Here is a 17,133-nt window from a genome sequence, read left to right on the forward strand (position 1 = left end):
CTTTCCTTTCCTTTCCTTTCCTTTCCTTTCCTTTCCTTTCCTTTCCTCTCTTTTCCTCTTCTCTCCCCTCCCTCCCTCTGCCCTTCCCCTCCTTTCCTATTTCTTCCTTCCTTCTTCTCTTCCTCTCAATATTTATGTAATCTTGATCTATAGGCTTTCTGTCTATGTGGAGGTTATATTCTATGTCATTTCCATCAATCTCATGTGTTCTTCAGATTATCTTCATGTTTTATGAAGGCAGAAACAGGAGTATTAACTTCCAAGGGTCATGCAGAATCAAACATACCCTCCCCAGATCCTTTCCACCTCCGTTTTTGCTCTTCTCTTGCAGACCTTTTCTTCTCCTTTCTTCTCTGTCTGAGAGCTGTTTTGGGATCAGTAATCCAGGCCTGATAAACAAACTAGAGGGAACAACATCATTCATTTTTCAGATTTTGAATACTGTTAAAGTAAACAGTAAAGTGTTCCACACCTAGGAATATCAACAGGGACACACTCACATCTGCAGGTGTGAGCATGTTTCCAATCCCAAACACATCACAATATCCCATCCTCCACTCAGGCCTGCTGAGTTTGTCTATGACATTTTCATTAGCATAAAACCAAATATGAAAACAGCTGAAGGAGGAACAAGTTTCACAAGAACCCATATAAATGCATGCAATGAAATTAGGGTACATGCTACCACTTCTCCCATGCTCCTTGACCACCAGGGGGTCCATTTGTCATAATCTTATTTCTGCCTCTTCTGTTTTACAATTAGACAAGAAACTGCAAGTCTGACCAGTAATCACTTTTCTGTCCCTTCTTTCTCCACCACAAAAGACAAGGTATTACAGATAAATGAAATATTTCCAGTGCTTTCATTTACTTTGGAAACATTGGTTTTACATATCTGTAATAAATTCCATCAGCAGACATAAGTTGAATTTTACCAACAGCTGTACAGATGTCTTTGTTAGAGTAAAACAGTAGTGTTATATACAATTATGCATGTCTGTGTGTACACACATACACATACATAAGCATACATAATCACTTTTTTTCCAACATCACCAAGCAAGTGTGAACTAACAGGGTTAATAAGTTATTGCAAGACAGTCTAAAGATAAGTCAGTGCTTTTGGTTGACTTTTATAACTTTCATTCAAGAGCTGAAAATAGTTATCATAACATGGATGATACCAACATATAACACATCTTGAGCAGTATCTAAGGATGCCACAAACTCATGCAAAAGGAAAAGCCAGTTCCCAAGGATATCTAATATCACAAGCCAAGCAAGCATGCCCTCATGCACCCATGGATACACCTGGGTCTCAGGGAAGCTGGATTATAGAAGAAAAAAAAAGTTTGGTTTGTGGATGTTCTTTTAGATCCATAAATATTTTTTCTGTTTTTTTTTGAGATGCCTAATGAATGAAACAATTTTATTGTGAGGATCAAATTAGGTAAAATACACAAAATGCTTTGCAAATCTTAAATTATTATATAAATGATAGCTATTGTTATTATGAAATACAGCATAAGCAAACATTTTGAATTTTGGGTTCAGGTGTACAAGGGGAACCTAGTTACTTCAGGAATGTAAATGTGAGGACTGTTTTAGTAAGGAGAAATGTTTCCTTTTTTCCCCTCAGTGGTAGAAATGTGAATCTTAGGGACAGAGAATGAATATAATATTTCCTTTCATTCCAAATGCAAAACCTAAGAGGCAAGAAAATATTCTATTCTAAAACTGTTCTTTTTAATGACAAGTGAATTGGCATTTAGAGGGCAAGGTTTAAATAAGAAAATGTGAATAACAGGTTTAAGTTTCTCTCAATTTAAGCAAACTAGTCCATAACACTTCAGACTTAAGGAATTAGTAAAGTAGGACACCTAATTGCCAGTGTACACCCTGGAGTCTTCAATGTAAATAAAATGGGAGCTTTGGATTGAGATTCAGTACCTGCTTTAATTGGGTAAGAAGATACTAAGATGTAATTTGAAGTGTGAATAGGGACTGTTTCATTTAGTGTATTTGTACCTCCAACACCTGGAGCAGTGCTTGTCACATAGTAGGCTCTTAATACATATTAACTGATTGATTATCACCTCTTTTACTTATTGATAAAATCTTAAGTATCAGTGTAAGATAAGGGACTTATAAAATAAGGTGAGGGGAAAACAAAAAAAAAATCTGTTGAACTAACTACTTTGAATATTAAAACCACAAAATTAGCATCATATCATAACTGTAATAGAGATTTTTACATTCAAACCAGACCTCAATCCTAGAGATAATATTGCTTAACTCCTCCATTATAGAGATAGGGAAACTGAAGCCCAGAGAGAGGAAGAGCCTTATATCAGACTGCTCTCAAAGCAGCTTTCTATTAAATAACAAAATATGAATGAATGTTTGCAAAGGGACTATAAAAGTGATCTTGTTGACATTTGTGCTTAGGATGTGTAGATCAGTTATGTATTTGATACTGTCTTTAAAAAGGTCTCACTGAACTTATGTATGGGTCCTGGCGACTTGGAAGTACTATACCAAGCCTCCAGTCCTTTAGAAATGGTGTGATGAATTCAAGGAGGGTAAAGGGAAAATGAAGTCTGAGTCTTGAATACTGAGATCAAAAGGTTACCGAGCCAGAAAATAAGGTCTGGACAAAATTGGTACTTTAGCAGCACACTCCAGAGTTTTACCAGCTTCTGAGAAAGATAACCATACTTTCTATGCCTCATAACTGATGCATGCAGCCAGATGTGACCCTTCTATGAGCCAGATGTGGCTTATGCAGTATTATTAAAAGGCTAGAAAAATATGGATATCTGCATTTTCTCTTTCTATTTCTTGATGGCCTCCAATTGTGGCATGAAAACAAGAAAAATGCATGATAGTTATACCACTTGAGAAAACTCATTTTGGGAGAGTTAGGGCAATAAGTAATTTTCAACATTATTAGTTCATTATCTATAGAGAAGGGAAAATGCAGATACAGGGCAATGGGGGATGTTTGACTAAATTCCTAAAAAGAGAAGGGTATTGCTACATGTCAGTGAAACATTAAAATACCTTTGCAGCTCTGATTAAGTACTGAAGAATAGTTTTGGGAAGTTTAATGACAGACTTTGGCAAGGCTAAAATGGCTGATGCAAACTTCCCAATAGCTCTCTACAAAGAAGGACAAAGTGAAAATAATTAGTAGAAAAAACCAAAATCAGTACTGTAATACAAAACTTCCAAATGAATTTATCTCTATTGTTAGATTACCATTAGGGAAAAATGACAACTGCTAAGGTTAAGAACCATGCCAGCAGAGATGTGCTCAATTTATAAGTTAGGAATAAAAAGAAATATGCTCGATGTCATGCATATAATCTATGAAAAATAGTCAAGGCAATCCATTTCTTTCTCTTGATAGCTAAATGAGAGGTAGTGATTAGAAATCATGTTAGAAGAAAAATAAACAAAAATGAGTCATTAGTATTTAGCACAACAGCTATCCATGCACACAACAAAAAAAGAGACAATGTAGAATTTCTTTAAAACACAGAAAGGATAAAGAGGCATACATATATGACTACTTAGAACTCAGCTCTTTGTTTTTCTTTCTATTGAAGATAGGTAGATAAGAGCTTAGGCACCTAGAAAGATGTCATCACCAGATTTACACTGCCTTTACTTCCCCAATTCCATTATCTGAACCATTACATATCTAGTAAAATGACAAACATTATTATTACAAATGGCATGCCAAAATGTATTGCTAATATATAAAATAAAACTACTACATTCTTATGATTATACATATGAAATCCCATCAATATCAAAGTGATTAAATATCCACTCCATTATCTGGCTGACTTATAGAAAGGAGACAGAGCTCCTGAAAATGCAGCATAGCAGAATAATAGTTATCCTTAATTATATTCATTGGTGAGATCAGTAGTGTCAGTTCATACACCACTGAAAACAAATGTATAAATGAGCCCTATTTGAAAATGACAAAATGATTTTAACATGATCCTTTGCTTGACAACCACATGGTTATGGACTTGTGGGTCATCATGATTGACTCTTGCAGTATCAGAGAAGGATTTCATTGAAATTGTCTAAAGCAATTCCAAAGAATAGATGTTGTCCTGTGAATTTTTTTTTAACATTTTATTTAAAGTTTTGAATTCCAAATTCTATCCTTCCCTTCCTCCTTCCCTCCTCTTCCCTGTCCCTGAGATGGTAGGCAATCAGATATAGGTTATACATGTGCAATTATGTAAAACATTTCCATATTAGTCATTTTGTATAAGAAGATTTGAATAGAAGAAAAAATGAAAAAAGAAAGTGAAAAATACAGCATGCTTCAATCTGTATTCAATCAATTATCAGTTCTTTCTCTGGAGGCAGATAATATGCTCCTTCATTAGTCCTTTGGTTTTGTCTTGGATCATTGCATTGTTGAGAATAACTAAATCATTCACAGTTCTTCATCAAGCAATATTGCTTCTGTGTACAATATTCTTTTGGTTCTGTTCACTTCACCATGCATCAGTTCAGGTAAGTCTTTCCAGGTTTTTCTGAAATAATCTTGCTTGTCATTTCTATCTTCCTTTTTTTTTAACCATTTTGAATTAGTTAATTTATTTTTAGTTTTCAATGTTCATTCCATAAGCTTTTGAGTTTTAAATTTTCTCCCCCTCCCTCCCTAAAACAGCATGCAATCTGATATAAGCTCTACATATACATTCCTATTAAACATATTTTCACATTAGTCATGTTTTAAAGAAGAATTAGAACCAATAGGAAGAACCATAAGAAAGAAGAAACAAAACAAAACAGAAGAAAGAAAAAAAGGAGCAAATAGCATGCTTCCGTCTGTATTCAGACTCCATAGCTCTTTCTCTGGATGTGGATACCATTTTCCATCACGAGACTTTTGGAGATTTTTTTAGATCCTCTCATTGCTGAGAGGAGATAAGTCTACCAAAGTTATTCATCACACAATGTGGCTGTTACTATGTACAACTTTTTCCTGGTTCTGCTCACTTCACTCAGCATCAGTCCATACAAGTCTTTGCAGGTTTTTCTGAAGTCCACTTGCTAATCACTTCTTGTAGCACAATGGTATTCAGTTATATTCATATACCACAACTTGTTCAGCCATTCCCCAATTGATGGGCATCCCCCCAATGTCCAATTCTTTGCCACTACAGAAAGAGCTGCTACAAATATTTTTGTACATGTGGGTCCTTTTCCCATTTTTATGATCTCTTTGGGATACAGCCCTAGAAGTGGATATTGCTAGGTCGAAGGGTATGCACAGTTTTATAGCTCTTTGGGCATATTTCCAAATTGCTCTCCAAAATGGTTGGATCAGTTGCTTGTCATTTCTAATAGCTCAATGATCTTCCATTACAATCATATACCACAGTATATTAGGCCATTCCCCAAATGATGGGCATTCTTTTGATTTCCAATTCTTAGCCAACACAAAAAGAACTGCTATAAATATTTTTGTACAAATAGGTCCTTTTGCCTTTTTTTGGATGTTCTAGGATACAGACCTAGCAGTTGTATTGCTGGATCAAAGGGTAAAGCACAATATCATAACCCTTTGGGTATAGTTCCAAATTGCTCTCCAGATTGGTTGGATCAGTTCACAACTTTACCAATAGGGCATTAGTGTCCCAGTTTTCCCACATCCCATCCAACATCCATCATTTTCTTTTTGTCATATTAGTCACTCTAATAAGTGTAAGGTGGTAGCTCAGAGTTGTTTTTAATTTGCATTTCTCTGATCAATATTGATCTAGAGCATTTTTTCATATGACTATAAATAGCTTTGATTTCTTTGTCTGAAAACTGCTTGTTTATAATCTTTGACCTTTTTTCAATTGGTGAATGATTTATATTTTTATACATTTGACTCGGTTCTCTATGTAGTAGAGAAATGAGGCCTTTCTCAGAGACACTTGTTGCAAAAATTTCCCCCCAGTTTTCTGCTTTCCTTATGATTTTGATTGTATTGGTTTTGTTTATACAAAAACTCTTTAATTTTATATAATAAAAATTATCTCTTTTACATTTTGTAATGCTTTCTATGTCTTCTTTGGTCCTAAATTTTTCCTTTATTCATAAATTTGACAAATAAACTATTCCATGCTCTCTTAATTTGCTTATGGTATCACCCTTTATGTGTAAATCATGTACCTGTTTTGACCTTATCTTGGTATATGGTGTGAGATGCTGGTCTCTACCTAGCTTCTGCCAGACTGTTTTCTAGTTTTCCTAGCAATTTTTGTTAAATAATGAGTTTTTTTTCAAAAAGCTTGGATCTTTGATTTTGTCATATACTAGATTAATATTGCCATTTACAATAATACAATTTGTACCTAATCTATGCCACTGATTCACCACTCTATTTTGTAGCCAGTACCAGATTGTTTTGATAATTACCACTTTATAATACAGTTTGAGATCTGGTATGGCTAGACCACTTTCTTTCACATTTTTTTCATTGATTCCCTTGATATCCTTGAGCTTTTATTCTTCCAGATGACTTTTATTATTATTTTTCACTAGGTCTATAAAATAATTTTTGATAGTTTGATTGGTATAGAACTGAATAAATAGATTAATTTAGCTAGAATTGGCATTTTTATTATATTGGATTGGCCTACCCATGAGTAATTAATATTTTTCCAGTTGTTAAGATCTGACTTTATTTGTATGAAAAGTGTTTTATAGTTGTATTCATATGGTTTCTGGGTCTATCTTAGCAGATAGACTCTCAAGTATTTTATATTGTCTATAGTTATTTTAAATGGAATTTCTCTACCTTTTGCTTCTGGACTTTGTTGGTAATATATAGACATGCTGATGATTTATATGGGTTTATTTTGTATCCTACTACTTTGCTAAAGTTGTTAATAATTTCAACTAGTTTTTTAGTAGATTCTCTAGGGTTTTTTAAGTATAACATCATATCATCTACAAAGAATGATAGTTTTGTTTCCTTATTGCCTATTCTAGTTTTCTTGTTTTTTTTTCTTCTCCTATTGATGCAGTTAACATTTCTAGTACAATATTAAGTGATAGAGGTGATAATTGGCATCCTTGCTTTACCCCTGATTGTATTGGGAAGCCTTCTAGCTTATCCCCATTACAGATAATGCTTGCTGATGGTTTTAGGTAAATATTATTTATCATTTTAAGGCAAGCTCCATTTATTCCTATGCTCTCTAGTGTGGCTTTTGTTTTTGTTTTCACTTTTTGGTGGGGCAATCAGGGTTAAGTGACTTGCCCAGGGTCACACAGCTAGTAAGTGTCAAGTGTCTGAGGTTGGATTTGAACTCAGGTCCTCCTGATTCCAAGACTGGAGCTCTATCCACTGCACCACCTAGTCAAAGGCTTTTTCTGCATCTATTGAGATAATCATATGATTTTTGATGGTTTTTTATTGATATAATCTATTACACTGATAGTTTTCCTAATATTGATCATTCCTGGTCATAATGTATGATCCTTGTGATATATTGATGTAATCTCTTTGCTGGTTTGCAACAATGTTCATTAGGGAAATTGGCCTATAATTTTCTTTCTTTCTTTTAGCTCTTCCTGGTTTGGGGATCAGCACCGTATCTGTGTTGTAAAAGGGATTTGGTAAAACTCCTTTGCCTATTTTTTGAAATAGTTTACATAGTATTGGTATTTGCTTGTGAGTCCATCTGGTCCTGGGGATTTTTTTCTTAGGAAATTTATTGATGGCTTGTTTAATTTGTCTTTCTAAGATTGAATTAAGTATTTTATTTCTTCTGTTAATCTGAGTAATTTATGTTTTTGTAGATATTCATCTATTTCATTTAAATTGACAAATTTATTGGCATGTAAATGGGCAAATAGCTCCCAACAATTGGACTAATTTCCTCTTCATTGGTGGTGAATTCATCCCTTTCATTTTTGATACTAGTAATTTTGTTTTCTTTTTCCTTTTTTAAATCAAATTAACCAATGTTTATCTATTTTATTGTTTTTTTTTTCATAAAACCAGCTTTGAGTTTTATTTATTAGTTCAATGGTTTCCTTACTTTTAATTTTACTACTCTTCCCTTTGATGTTCAGGATTTCTAATTTGTTTTTTAGCTGAGGATTTTTAATTTGTTCTTTTTCTAGTTTTTTTAGTTGCATGCCGATTAATCGATCTGCTTTTTCTCTATTTTATTGATTAAACAATTAGAGATATAAAATTTCCCCTAAGTACCACTTCGACCGTTTCCCATAAATTTTGGTGTGTTGCCTCATTGTTGTCATTTTCTTTAATGAAATTATCAGTTGTTTCTACGATTTGTTCTTTGACTCACTTGCTTTTTAGGATTAGACTATTTAATTTTCAATTAATTTTTAATCTCTCTTTCCATTGTCCATTATTAAATGTATTTTTATTGTATTATGATCTGAAGAGGATGCTTTACTATTTCTGCTTTTCTGCATTTGATTTTGAGGTTTTAAATGTACCTAATACATGATCAGTTTTTGTGTAAGTGCCATGTACAACTGAGAAAAAAAGTATATTCCTTTCTATTCCCATTCAATTTTCTCCAGATATCTATCATATCTAACTTTTCCAGAATTTTATTCACCTCCTTAACTTCTTTCTTGTTAATTTTTTTGGTTAGATTTATCTGGTTCTGAGAGGGGAAAGTGAGGTCCTCCAATGGTACAGTTTTATTATCTATTTACTCCTGTAACTCATTCAACTTTTCCTTCAAAAATTTACATGCTATACTATTTGGTGCATACATGTTTAATAATCATATGATTTCATCATCTATGGTACCTTTCAGCAAAATATAGTTTCCTTTCTTATCTCTTTTAATTAGATCTCTTTCTGCTTTTGCTTTGTCTGAGATCAGGATTGCTACCCCTGTTTTCTTTCCTTCAGCTGAAACATAATAGATTCTGCCCCAGCTCTTTACTTTTACCTTGTGTATATCTCTCTACTTCAGATGTGTTTCTTATAAACAGTATATTGTAAGATTCTGGTTTTTAATTCATTCTTCTATATGCTTCAGTTTTATGGATGAGTTCATCACATTCACATTTATAGTTATGATAACTACGTTTCCCTCCATGCTATTTTTTGCCTGTTTATCCTTCTCTCTCTCTCACACCCCACCCTTTCCTTTTTATTTCTGATCATCATCTTTCCCAATATATCCTTTCTTTTATTAGTCCACCACCCCCTTCTAATATTCCCATCCCTTTTTACTTCCTTATAGGGTAAGAGAGATTTCTATAACCAACTGAATATGTATGTTGTATCCTCTTTGAGTAAATTGGATGAGACTAAGGTTTAAACTTTGCCCACCACCTCCCACCCCTGCAGCTTCCCCACCCCTGCAGCTTCCCCTACCCCCATTATAATAGTTCTTTCATGCTTCTTTTATGTGAAATAATTTACCCCATTCAATCTCCTCTCTCCTTTTTCCAGTGCAATTTTCTTTCTTACCCCTTTATTTTGGTATTTTTTTGGGGTATTATCCCATCAAAGTCACCTTATATCCATACCTTCTGTATACATATACTCTTAATAGCTCTTATAGTAATAAAGTTGCTAAGAGTTACAAATATTATGTTTCCATAGAGAAATATAAAGTTTAACCTTATTGAACTTATGTTTTCTCTTTCTTTTTTCTTTGTTACCTTTTTATGTTTCACTTTAGTCTTGTATTTGGAAGTCAGAATTTTTATTCAGTTTGAGTCTTTTAATTAGAAATGCTTTAAAATCCTCTATTTTGTTAACTGTCCATTCCCCCCCCCCCCCAAAGATTATATTCAGTTTTTCTGGGTAGGTGATTCTTGGTTGTAATCCTAACTCCTTTCCATTCTGGTACATCATATTCCAAACCCTCCCATTCTTTAATGTGGAAGCTGTCAAATCCAGTGTTATCTTGACAGTAGCTCCATTATATTTGAACTGTTTATTTTTGGCTGCTTGCAGTACCTTCTCCTAGACCTGTGAGCTCTGGAACTTGGTTATGATGTTCCTTGGAATTTTCATTTTGAGATCTCTTTCAGGAGGTTATCAGGGGATTCTTTCAATTTATATTTTGCCTTCTGGTTCAAATAAATCAGAGCAATTTTCTTTGATAATTTCTTGAAAGATGTTGTCCAGGCCTTTTTTCTTTTTTGATCATGGCTTTCAGGTAATCCAATAATTCTTATATTATCTCTCTTGGATCTATTTTCTAGGTCAGTTGTTTCTCCAATGAGAAATTTCACATTTTCTTCTACATTTTACTTTTTTGATTTTGCAATATCATATCTTGATGTCTCATAGAGTCATTAGTTTCCACTTGCCCAATTCTAAATTTTTAGGAATTATTTTCTTCAGTGAGCTTTTGTACTTCCTTTTCTATTTGGCCAATTTCCATTTTTAGGGAGTTATTTTCTTTGGTAATTTTTTGTATATCTTTTCCCATGCTAGTGACTCCTTTTTCATGATTCACTTGCATTACTCTCATTTCTTTTCCCAATTTTTCTTCTACTTTTTAAATTTGCTTTTAAAAATCCTTTTTAAGCTCTTCCAGGAATTCTGGGCCTGAGACCAAATTATGTTTTTCTTTGAGGCTTCACATGTAGTCATTTTAACACCATTGTCCTCTTTCAAGTTTATGCCTTGATCTTCTCTATCACCACAGTAACTTTGTACAGTCAAGCTCTTTCTTTTTTTTTTTCTTGCTTTTTGCTCCTTTTTTTCCCTGCCCTTTTTTTTGTGACTTGGTGTTTTTTATGTGAGGATTGGACTCTGATCTAGCACCGTCCCAGGCTTTTTATGCTGGGGCTCTGGATCTTACTGCTGACTTTCACTGGGCTACAGGGCTTTGCTGCTTGCTTTCTCCGAAGGGTAGGTTTCCCTTTTGGTTTGTGCTGGGGGGGTGGGGCCTCTCTGTTGTCCTCCCCTGGGTGCCTGGGGTTTAGCTTCTGGCCTGCTCCAGGGGTGGGGCCCTGCTGCTGGGTTTCTATGGAAACAGGGTTTCTCTACAGGTAGGCCCTAGGGGTGGGGGTCTCACTGTTGACCAGCCCTGGGGTGGGGCTTCACTATAGGTCAACAATGGGGTCAAGGCCTTGCTTGTGCTGGGGGTGGGGTCACTGGAGTGGAACTTTGCTCTGCTGCACAGATTACTCACTTGCCTAGGGGGTTGCTAGCTTGCAGGAGGGTGGGGCATCCCTGGTAGACTGCCCCAGGCTTAGAGCCTTTCTGCAGGCCCCCTCCTGTGAGGCTGGCTGCTGTTGCTTCTGCTCTTAGACCTTGCTCCCTTCCCACCTCAGTGAGACAGACCTTTCCTCCTGGGCTGGTAAACTGCTTCCCTGCTCCTAGATCAATTCTGAGGTGGTTTTCTAGTAGTCTGGAGGGGAATCTAGGAAGGCTTCAAAGGGTTCCTTCCTCACTCCACTATCTTGACCCTATGTGCTTTTTCCAAAAAAGTAACATTGAAGTTCATTCACAGAAATGTCTTATGACAACTATTAAAAATCTTTTAAAGCAAGTGAATTAAGACTGGGCCCCTAAAATATTCCTGTATGTAAGTAATTCTAACAGAACTGAAAGCAAACAGCAATATCAATAAGCTGACAAAAACGTTCACTTATAATAACCAGTTCCAGACAGAGATTACATACTTCTGGGGGCTGTAATAAGCATGGTCCTGACCAGAAAAGCTTAGACGTCCAATCAAGCTCAGTCAGTCAGAGCAGCTCTTCCAACTTATAAACCGTACATATTTATCTACTCCAGCCCACATTTACCTGGAATGCTGACTTTCTTGGTGGTTCTTCCTCTTTTTTTTCTTCTTCTTCTTCTTCCTCTTCACTGTCCGTCTCAAACAAATAATAATCTCCACTCCTGACCACTAAGCAAAACAAAACATTTACTTATTTCTTGAAAAATATAAGGAACATTAGGGGCTCTTTTCTGAATGACACACAAAGATATACCAACATACAGTCAACAAAGGGTCATTAGGATAGAGGAAGAAAAACGAAGTGAACAGAACTCACTGTCAGGCTAATATTACTTAGTGCCACTATGACTAAGTTAAAGCACAAAGGCCATGTCTATACCACTTAACCGAATTGGCCAAAGCAAAGTCAATCTGGTACTTTCAACCTTCTTCATAGACTGTACCAATCAATCAGATCAACTGTGCAGCAACCCAATTCGATCATTACAATGATCAAAATAACTCATCAATGGTGGCACGATTTTGTTATTTTGTTCGTATAGATAAGGCCAAAGTGAAGTGGAGGATTTGCAATTATCTCACAGAAATTGGCTGTATAGTTAGCCAATGCAGATAATTCAGAGCTATAAGTAGGCATTAGAAACCTTCCACTTCACCTTCTGCTGTGTAGACCTGGCTTCTGTACATGGAACACATTGGACATGACAAGTATGGCAACAATTGAGGATTATAGGTTGGTTGGTTGTTTTTTAACCCACATTGCCATGAGGAGGAAATGGGCAGGTAAGAAGAAAACTAAACACAATGCCTGTTTCTACATGCAGCTAGCAGAAGAGACTGTGGCATGACAAATGGGATCAGCATGACTCACCACTGATATTCTTTAGGGGTGGTGTGGAATCTGAGAACTATATTTTGTCACGCAGAGATCCATATTGATCATTATGACATATAGCAAAAAGAGCAAGGAGTATGTTTGCCCTGCTATAGTCTATTCTTTCCTCTTGCATGTAAACACAGTCTGTGTTAGGAGTTTGTAGCAGAGAAAGTTGCAAGGTCTATCCAAATATTTTAGAGGAATTTGATCAATTTAATCTTTTTCCATTTAAGATGAATATATTATAGCTTTGTCTTATCAGTGACAAGAAACCCAGCATAGAAATTTCTGATGTTACATAAATTGTACCATCATTATCCATAAAATATAATATAGTTTTTGGTTTTTATTTAGGCTTTCAAGTGCTGGGCCATCTTTTATGTTACATAATGTGATGTCATTTGTTTATTCATCTTTTGGACTTAAAATAATGAGGTAATGGAAAACCTTGGCTTGTTTAAAATGAATTGCTTGAATATCACTAAACAAAGTAATAAATAAAAGTAATTTTGCCCATGGTTTCAGATAGAATCTGAAGCCTCCATTCATGAAGATGCAGAGTGAATGAACTGGGCCTTATATCCTTGAACAGAAGCATTTATTTTTAGTTTTGAGTAAGGTAACAGGCCCAGGGCAATAGGCCCAGGCCTGAAAAGGGGAAATAAACAAAACCAAACAGAAGACAATAATAAGCGAGAACAAACTAAAGTCACAGCCTTACATTTGACAGTGGGGAAGACCATTAAAATTATGCCTTCATGTAAACTTAGAGATTAGCAAGAAGAATTACATAGGGTGTATGTCATATGTTCAGTTGGAAAAAATTCAGAGTAATATATGAGTCAACATTTTACCCTCATTATAGGCTCTAAAATCAACAACAGCTTAAATTTTATTCAATCATACCTCCTAAAATGTTTTCTGAATTTTGTTGGACAAATGAACACAGAGTTTTCATATATTTTAGAAGAAAATTATTTGCTTTATGCTCAATAGGGGAACATTCTTTCAGAGATAATTTTTTTATACATTCCAGTGATTTTTATGAATTATATGTAGCATTACCACAAACCTCCACCACTACCCAGAAAAAGAAAACAGAATCTTATATGGTCTTTTAAAATTATCAGTAGACTAGAAAACAAATTAAAATGGCAAAATCATCTGTTGGTGACATTTACCATTAAGACCAAACATGTCATTATACATATGTATATGTGTGTGCATATACATATATATTTCATAATATATAAAATGAAGAAGTTGGATTAGATGATTTCTAAGGTCCCTTTTATTCATAAAATTCTATTAATATACGAGATATCTCAGTATTTCAGATACATCCTCCCCCTAAAGTGTATGGGGTGCCACTGACTAGGGGGTGACAAGATTACTTCAATGGGTCTCTTTCACGAGTCCCTTTACAGTCCTACTGTTCACATCTCCACAAACCTGGCACTTAAAAACTCCATTTAAGAATGCCAGTATTGAACAATGCCAGACAGGCTTGACTGGTGATGCTTTAGGAAGGACATAAAAGATATGGAGATATGAAATACTGAAAGGGAAGGTATGATTGAACAGCAATAATGCAATCTTATGTGTACACATAGATATGGAGCTGGGAACATTTGAGTAACCCAAAGCCTCGATTAAGATATTCAATGATTTCTAATAATGTTGCTAATATGCAAATAGTATTCTCCTGGTTGTTATTATTAACTTCCATAGATTTACATATTGCTATTTCAGAAGTACTCATGTTGACCACCTAATAAAATAGTACTGACAAATCCAATCACCAAAAACATCACAACAGTGGACCACAATAATGTACCTTTCGAATAGTATAGTCCCACCACCTATCATATGCTAGTTTTTTGTCTGTTTCTCAGAAGGATGCTACTGATGTATTTTGGCAGACACTAAGAGGAAAAACACTTGGCAGGGAGCTTTTAAAATTACAGTTAGCATCTGGTTCCAAACTATGAATCACACAAATTTCTGCATTATTGCACCATAAGGTATTGTAATGATGCACATTTGGTTTAAGACCAGTGTCCAAGAACATGATATAATGAGGGTAAAATGAATCAGAAAACCCAAAGTCAATAATAACCTTTGTACTGGAAATTCTTGAATGTACTAACAACTAGTATGATGATTAACAAAGACCTTATCCAATTCCTTCCAAAATACATTTTTAAATGAAAAAAAGAAATAGTACCACATTAAAATGGCATGAGATGTTACCTCAGGTGACAGTATAATATGATTGATAAGAGAAATCTTTTTGAAAAAGGATAAGTCTCTCTAAAGTAGCAATATGCCCTTTAGAAACAGAAAGATAGGCACAGTTTACTTGTGACTTGATAGAAATGGACATACAGTGTACCTTAAGAGATTGACATGAATATCTATCAGTGTAGAAATAACATGGTCACACAGAATGTACAATATAAGGGATGGCATGGAAATTGCAACTTTACTTTATCCAGAGGAATACATGAGTTTGTCAACAAAGCATTAGGCTTTCTTTAAGAATATTGGAATCAAAGCTTTGTAATGCTTAGCCAACACTATATTCTGAAATGTTGCTTAATTGTTGAAAATGTATCAGGAAATTTACCTGGCTGGTTTTAGGAAATTATGTTATAGTTAAGAAAGGTTAAGGCCAATTTTATATGCTTAAGGAGAAACTGATGGACTCCAGATTTTGGCAGTATTATTCAGTGGAATTTAATTCAAATCCAATTTGGCAGGGTTTGTCAATCCCATGCAAGCTGAGTACCCAAGTCATTTCTGGGTGGTAGGGCAGCTTTAGAGATAGGCCCTAATGGATCAGCTTTACTAAACTTTTCAGTCTAGTCAATTTCAGTCATGGCAGCACAGTCAAGTCACATAGTTGTTTGGAGAAACTCGTCGTACTAATGGATTGAATAAATCCTAGATAGAAATGATTATTTTTCCATTGTTGTGATGTGGCCAAATGGCAAATGGCATTAGTTAAAACAAGGCATTTATTAGATAATTTTCTTCCTAATGCCGTATTTATTATGGTGAAGTTTTTACATTCTGTGTGACTCTCGAATTCTGCTTTTCGGAAGGACTTTCTGATTTCTGATTCCAGTTCATCATCACTGAACAATAAGCTACTAAGAGGACATAATACCTTCCAGGAATGCAATTTAGAGCACTAGCATTGGGGAAATTTTGGAAAGGAGAAGAAAATGGGAAGAAGTAAAATAAATTGTATTCATCTTCCACTCTCACATTTAGCTATTTGCTTAAAAAACCCTCAATGCAAATAAAATCAAAGCTCTGAGATTTATAATGGAGGAAGAAACTCATTGTCATAAGCTGTTACTGTCTTATAAAGGGAGTCATAAAATATTTGCAAATATCTGCTTGGTATCAGAGACCATTTCTAACATAAGTGTATTTCCAAATCTAGGTGCCATGGATAAAACAATATATAGTAATTAAGCTTGGTCAGCCTTCTGGACCTCAGAATTAAATAATAGTTATTTTCCTTCTCTTAGTAACCCACAAATTGTGTTCAAGGATTGGTTAGTTTAGCTTCAGCTCTCTTGAGTAGGCATTGTACATGACCATAGAATACCTATACCTAATAAGTTACCTGTACACAAGTGCACAGGGATCTTTGTAATAGTAAGTTTCTACTTGCAGGCCCCCTATCAAGTCACAATGATTAAACCATGCATGGAACAAACAGGTCATGGGAATGCCCGAATTCTGGTCAAGGATATAAGGGTTAAAATCGATGAAATTGTAAGAGGATCGAGAAAACCTACTGGAAGCATGATCAACCCAAGGCCGCCACCACTGCTTTTTTTTGCCCTTGGCTTTCTGTTTGTCTGCTTCTCCTAAAATGAAATATGTCCAGACATTAATTCTTACAAAATGAGAAAACAAGCTTTGAACACCATGATTTAACAACTCATTATTGTCAAATCTAGCTAAACTTTAAGAACACATTAAAGGGTCAGGAAAAGGAAACTGCATAGTCTGAAAAGTGTTCAAGTATCAGGGGTCACAGCTGAATCCCAAAAGGAATTGGCTAACATTTATTTTAAAATGCTCTGTATTTTCAGCTATTCCTTTTCAAGCTAGAACATTTAGATACAGATAAAATGAAGGGATCATCATTTCACCATATGTTATATACCAATGAATATTCTATAAAACTAAAACATAACAAATAAAGTTTAAAGAGATAAAGACATGCCAGTTTGTTAAAATTCATCTAAAATAGTAATTCTAAAAGCCAGACAACTTACTTATAATAGATATTGATAATATATGGTTGGAAAATACTAATTTATTAGTGACTGATGGAAATTATAATCTAGAAAACAAGTGTGATATTTCTTTACTTCAAGCCCTTCCCAACTGAAAACCATGCCAAAAGAAAAGTCCCACAAAAATACATTTGAAACCATAATCAAGTTAGCTACAATAATATATTTCGCAAGGTAAGTTACACTGGAAACACTAGCAATC

The 17,133-nt window shown here is 34.8% G+C and overlaps 1 protein-coding gene across 5 annotated transcripts in view; it reads right to left on the bottom strand.

Moving 5' to 3' along the window:
* The window catches only part of LOC114031886 (piezo-type mechanosensitive ion channel component 2), a 527,965-nt gene that overhangs the window by 60,688 nt on the left and 450,144 nt on the right, over window positions 1-17,133 (bottom strand). For all 5 annotated transcript variants that reach the window (XM_027847078.1, XM_027847079.1, XM_027847077.1 and 2 more), the window contains 3 exons: window positions 16,425-16,496; window positions 11,797-11,900; window positions 287-401 (listed from right to left, as the gene is read on the bottom strand). In XM_027847078.1, the coding sequence (XP_027702879.1) occupies window positions 287-401; window positions 11,797-11,900; window positions 16,425-16,496 (291 nt within the window). The remainder of the gene's footprint in view (window positions 1-286; window positions 402-11,796; window positions 11,901-16,424; window positions 16,497-17,133) is intronic.

Source organism: Vombatus ursinus, unplaced genomic scaffold (genome assembly GCF_900497805.2).
Source record: "Vombatus ursinus unplaced genomic scaffold, bare-nosed wombat genome assembly UNPS02015255.1, whole genome shotgun sequence".
Lineage (NCBI taxonomy): Eukaryota > Metazoa > Chordata > Mammalia > Diprotodontia > Vombatidae > Vombatus > Vombatus ursinus.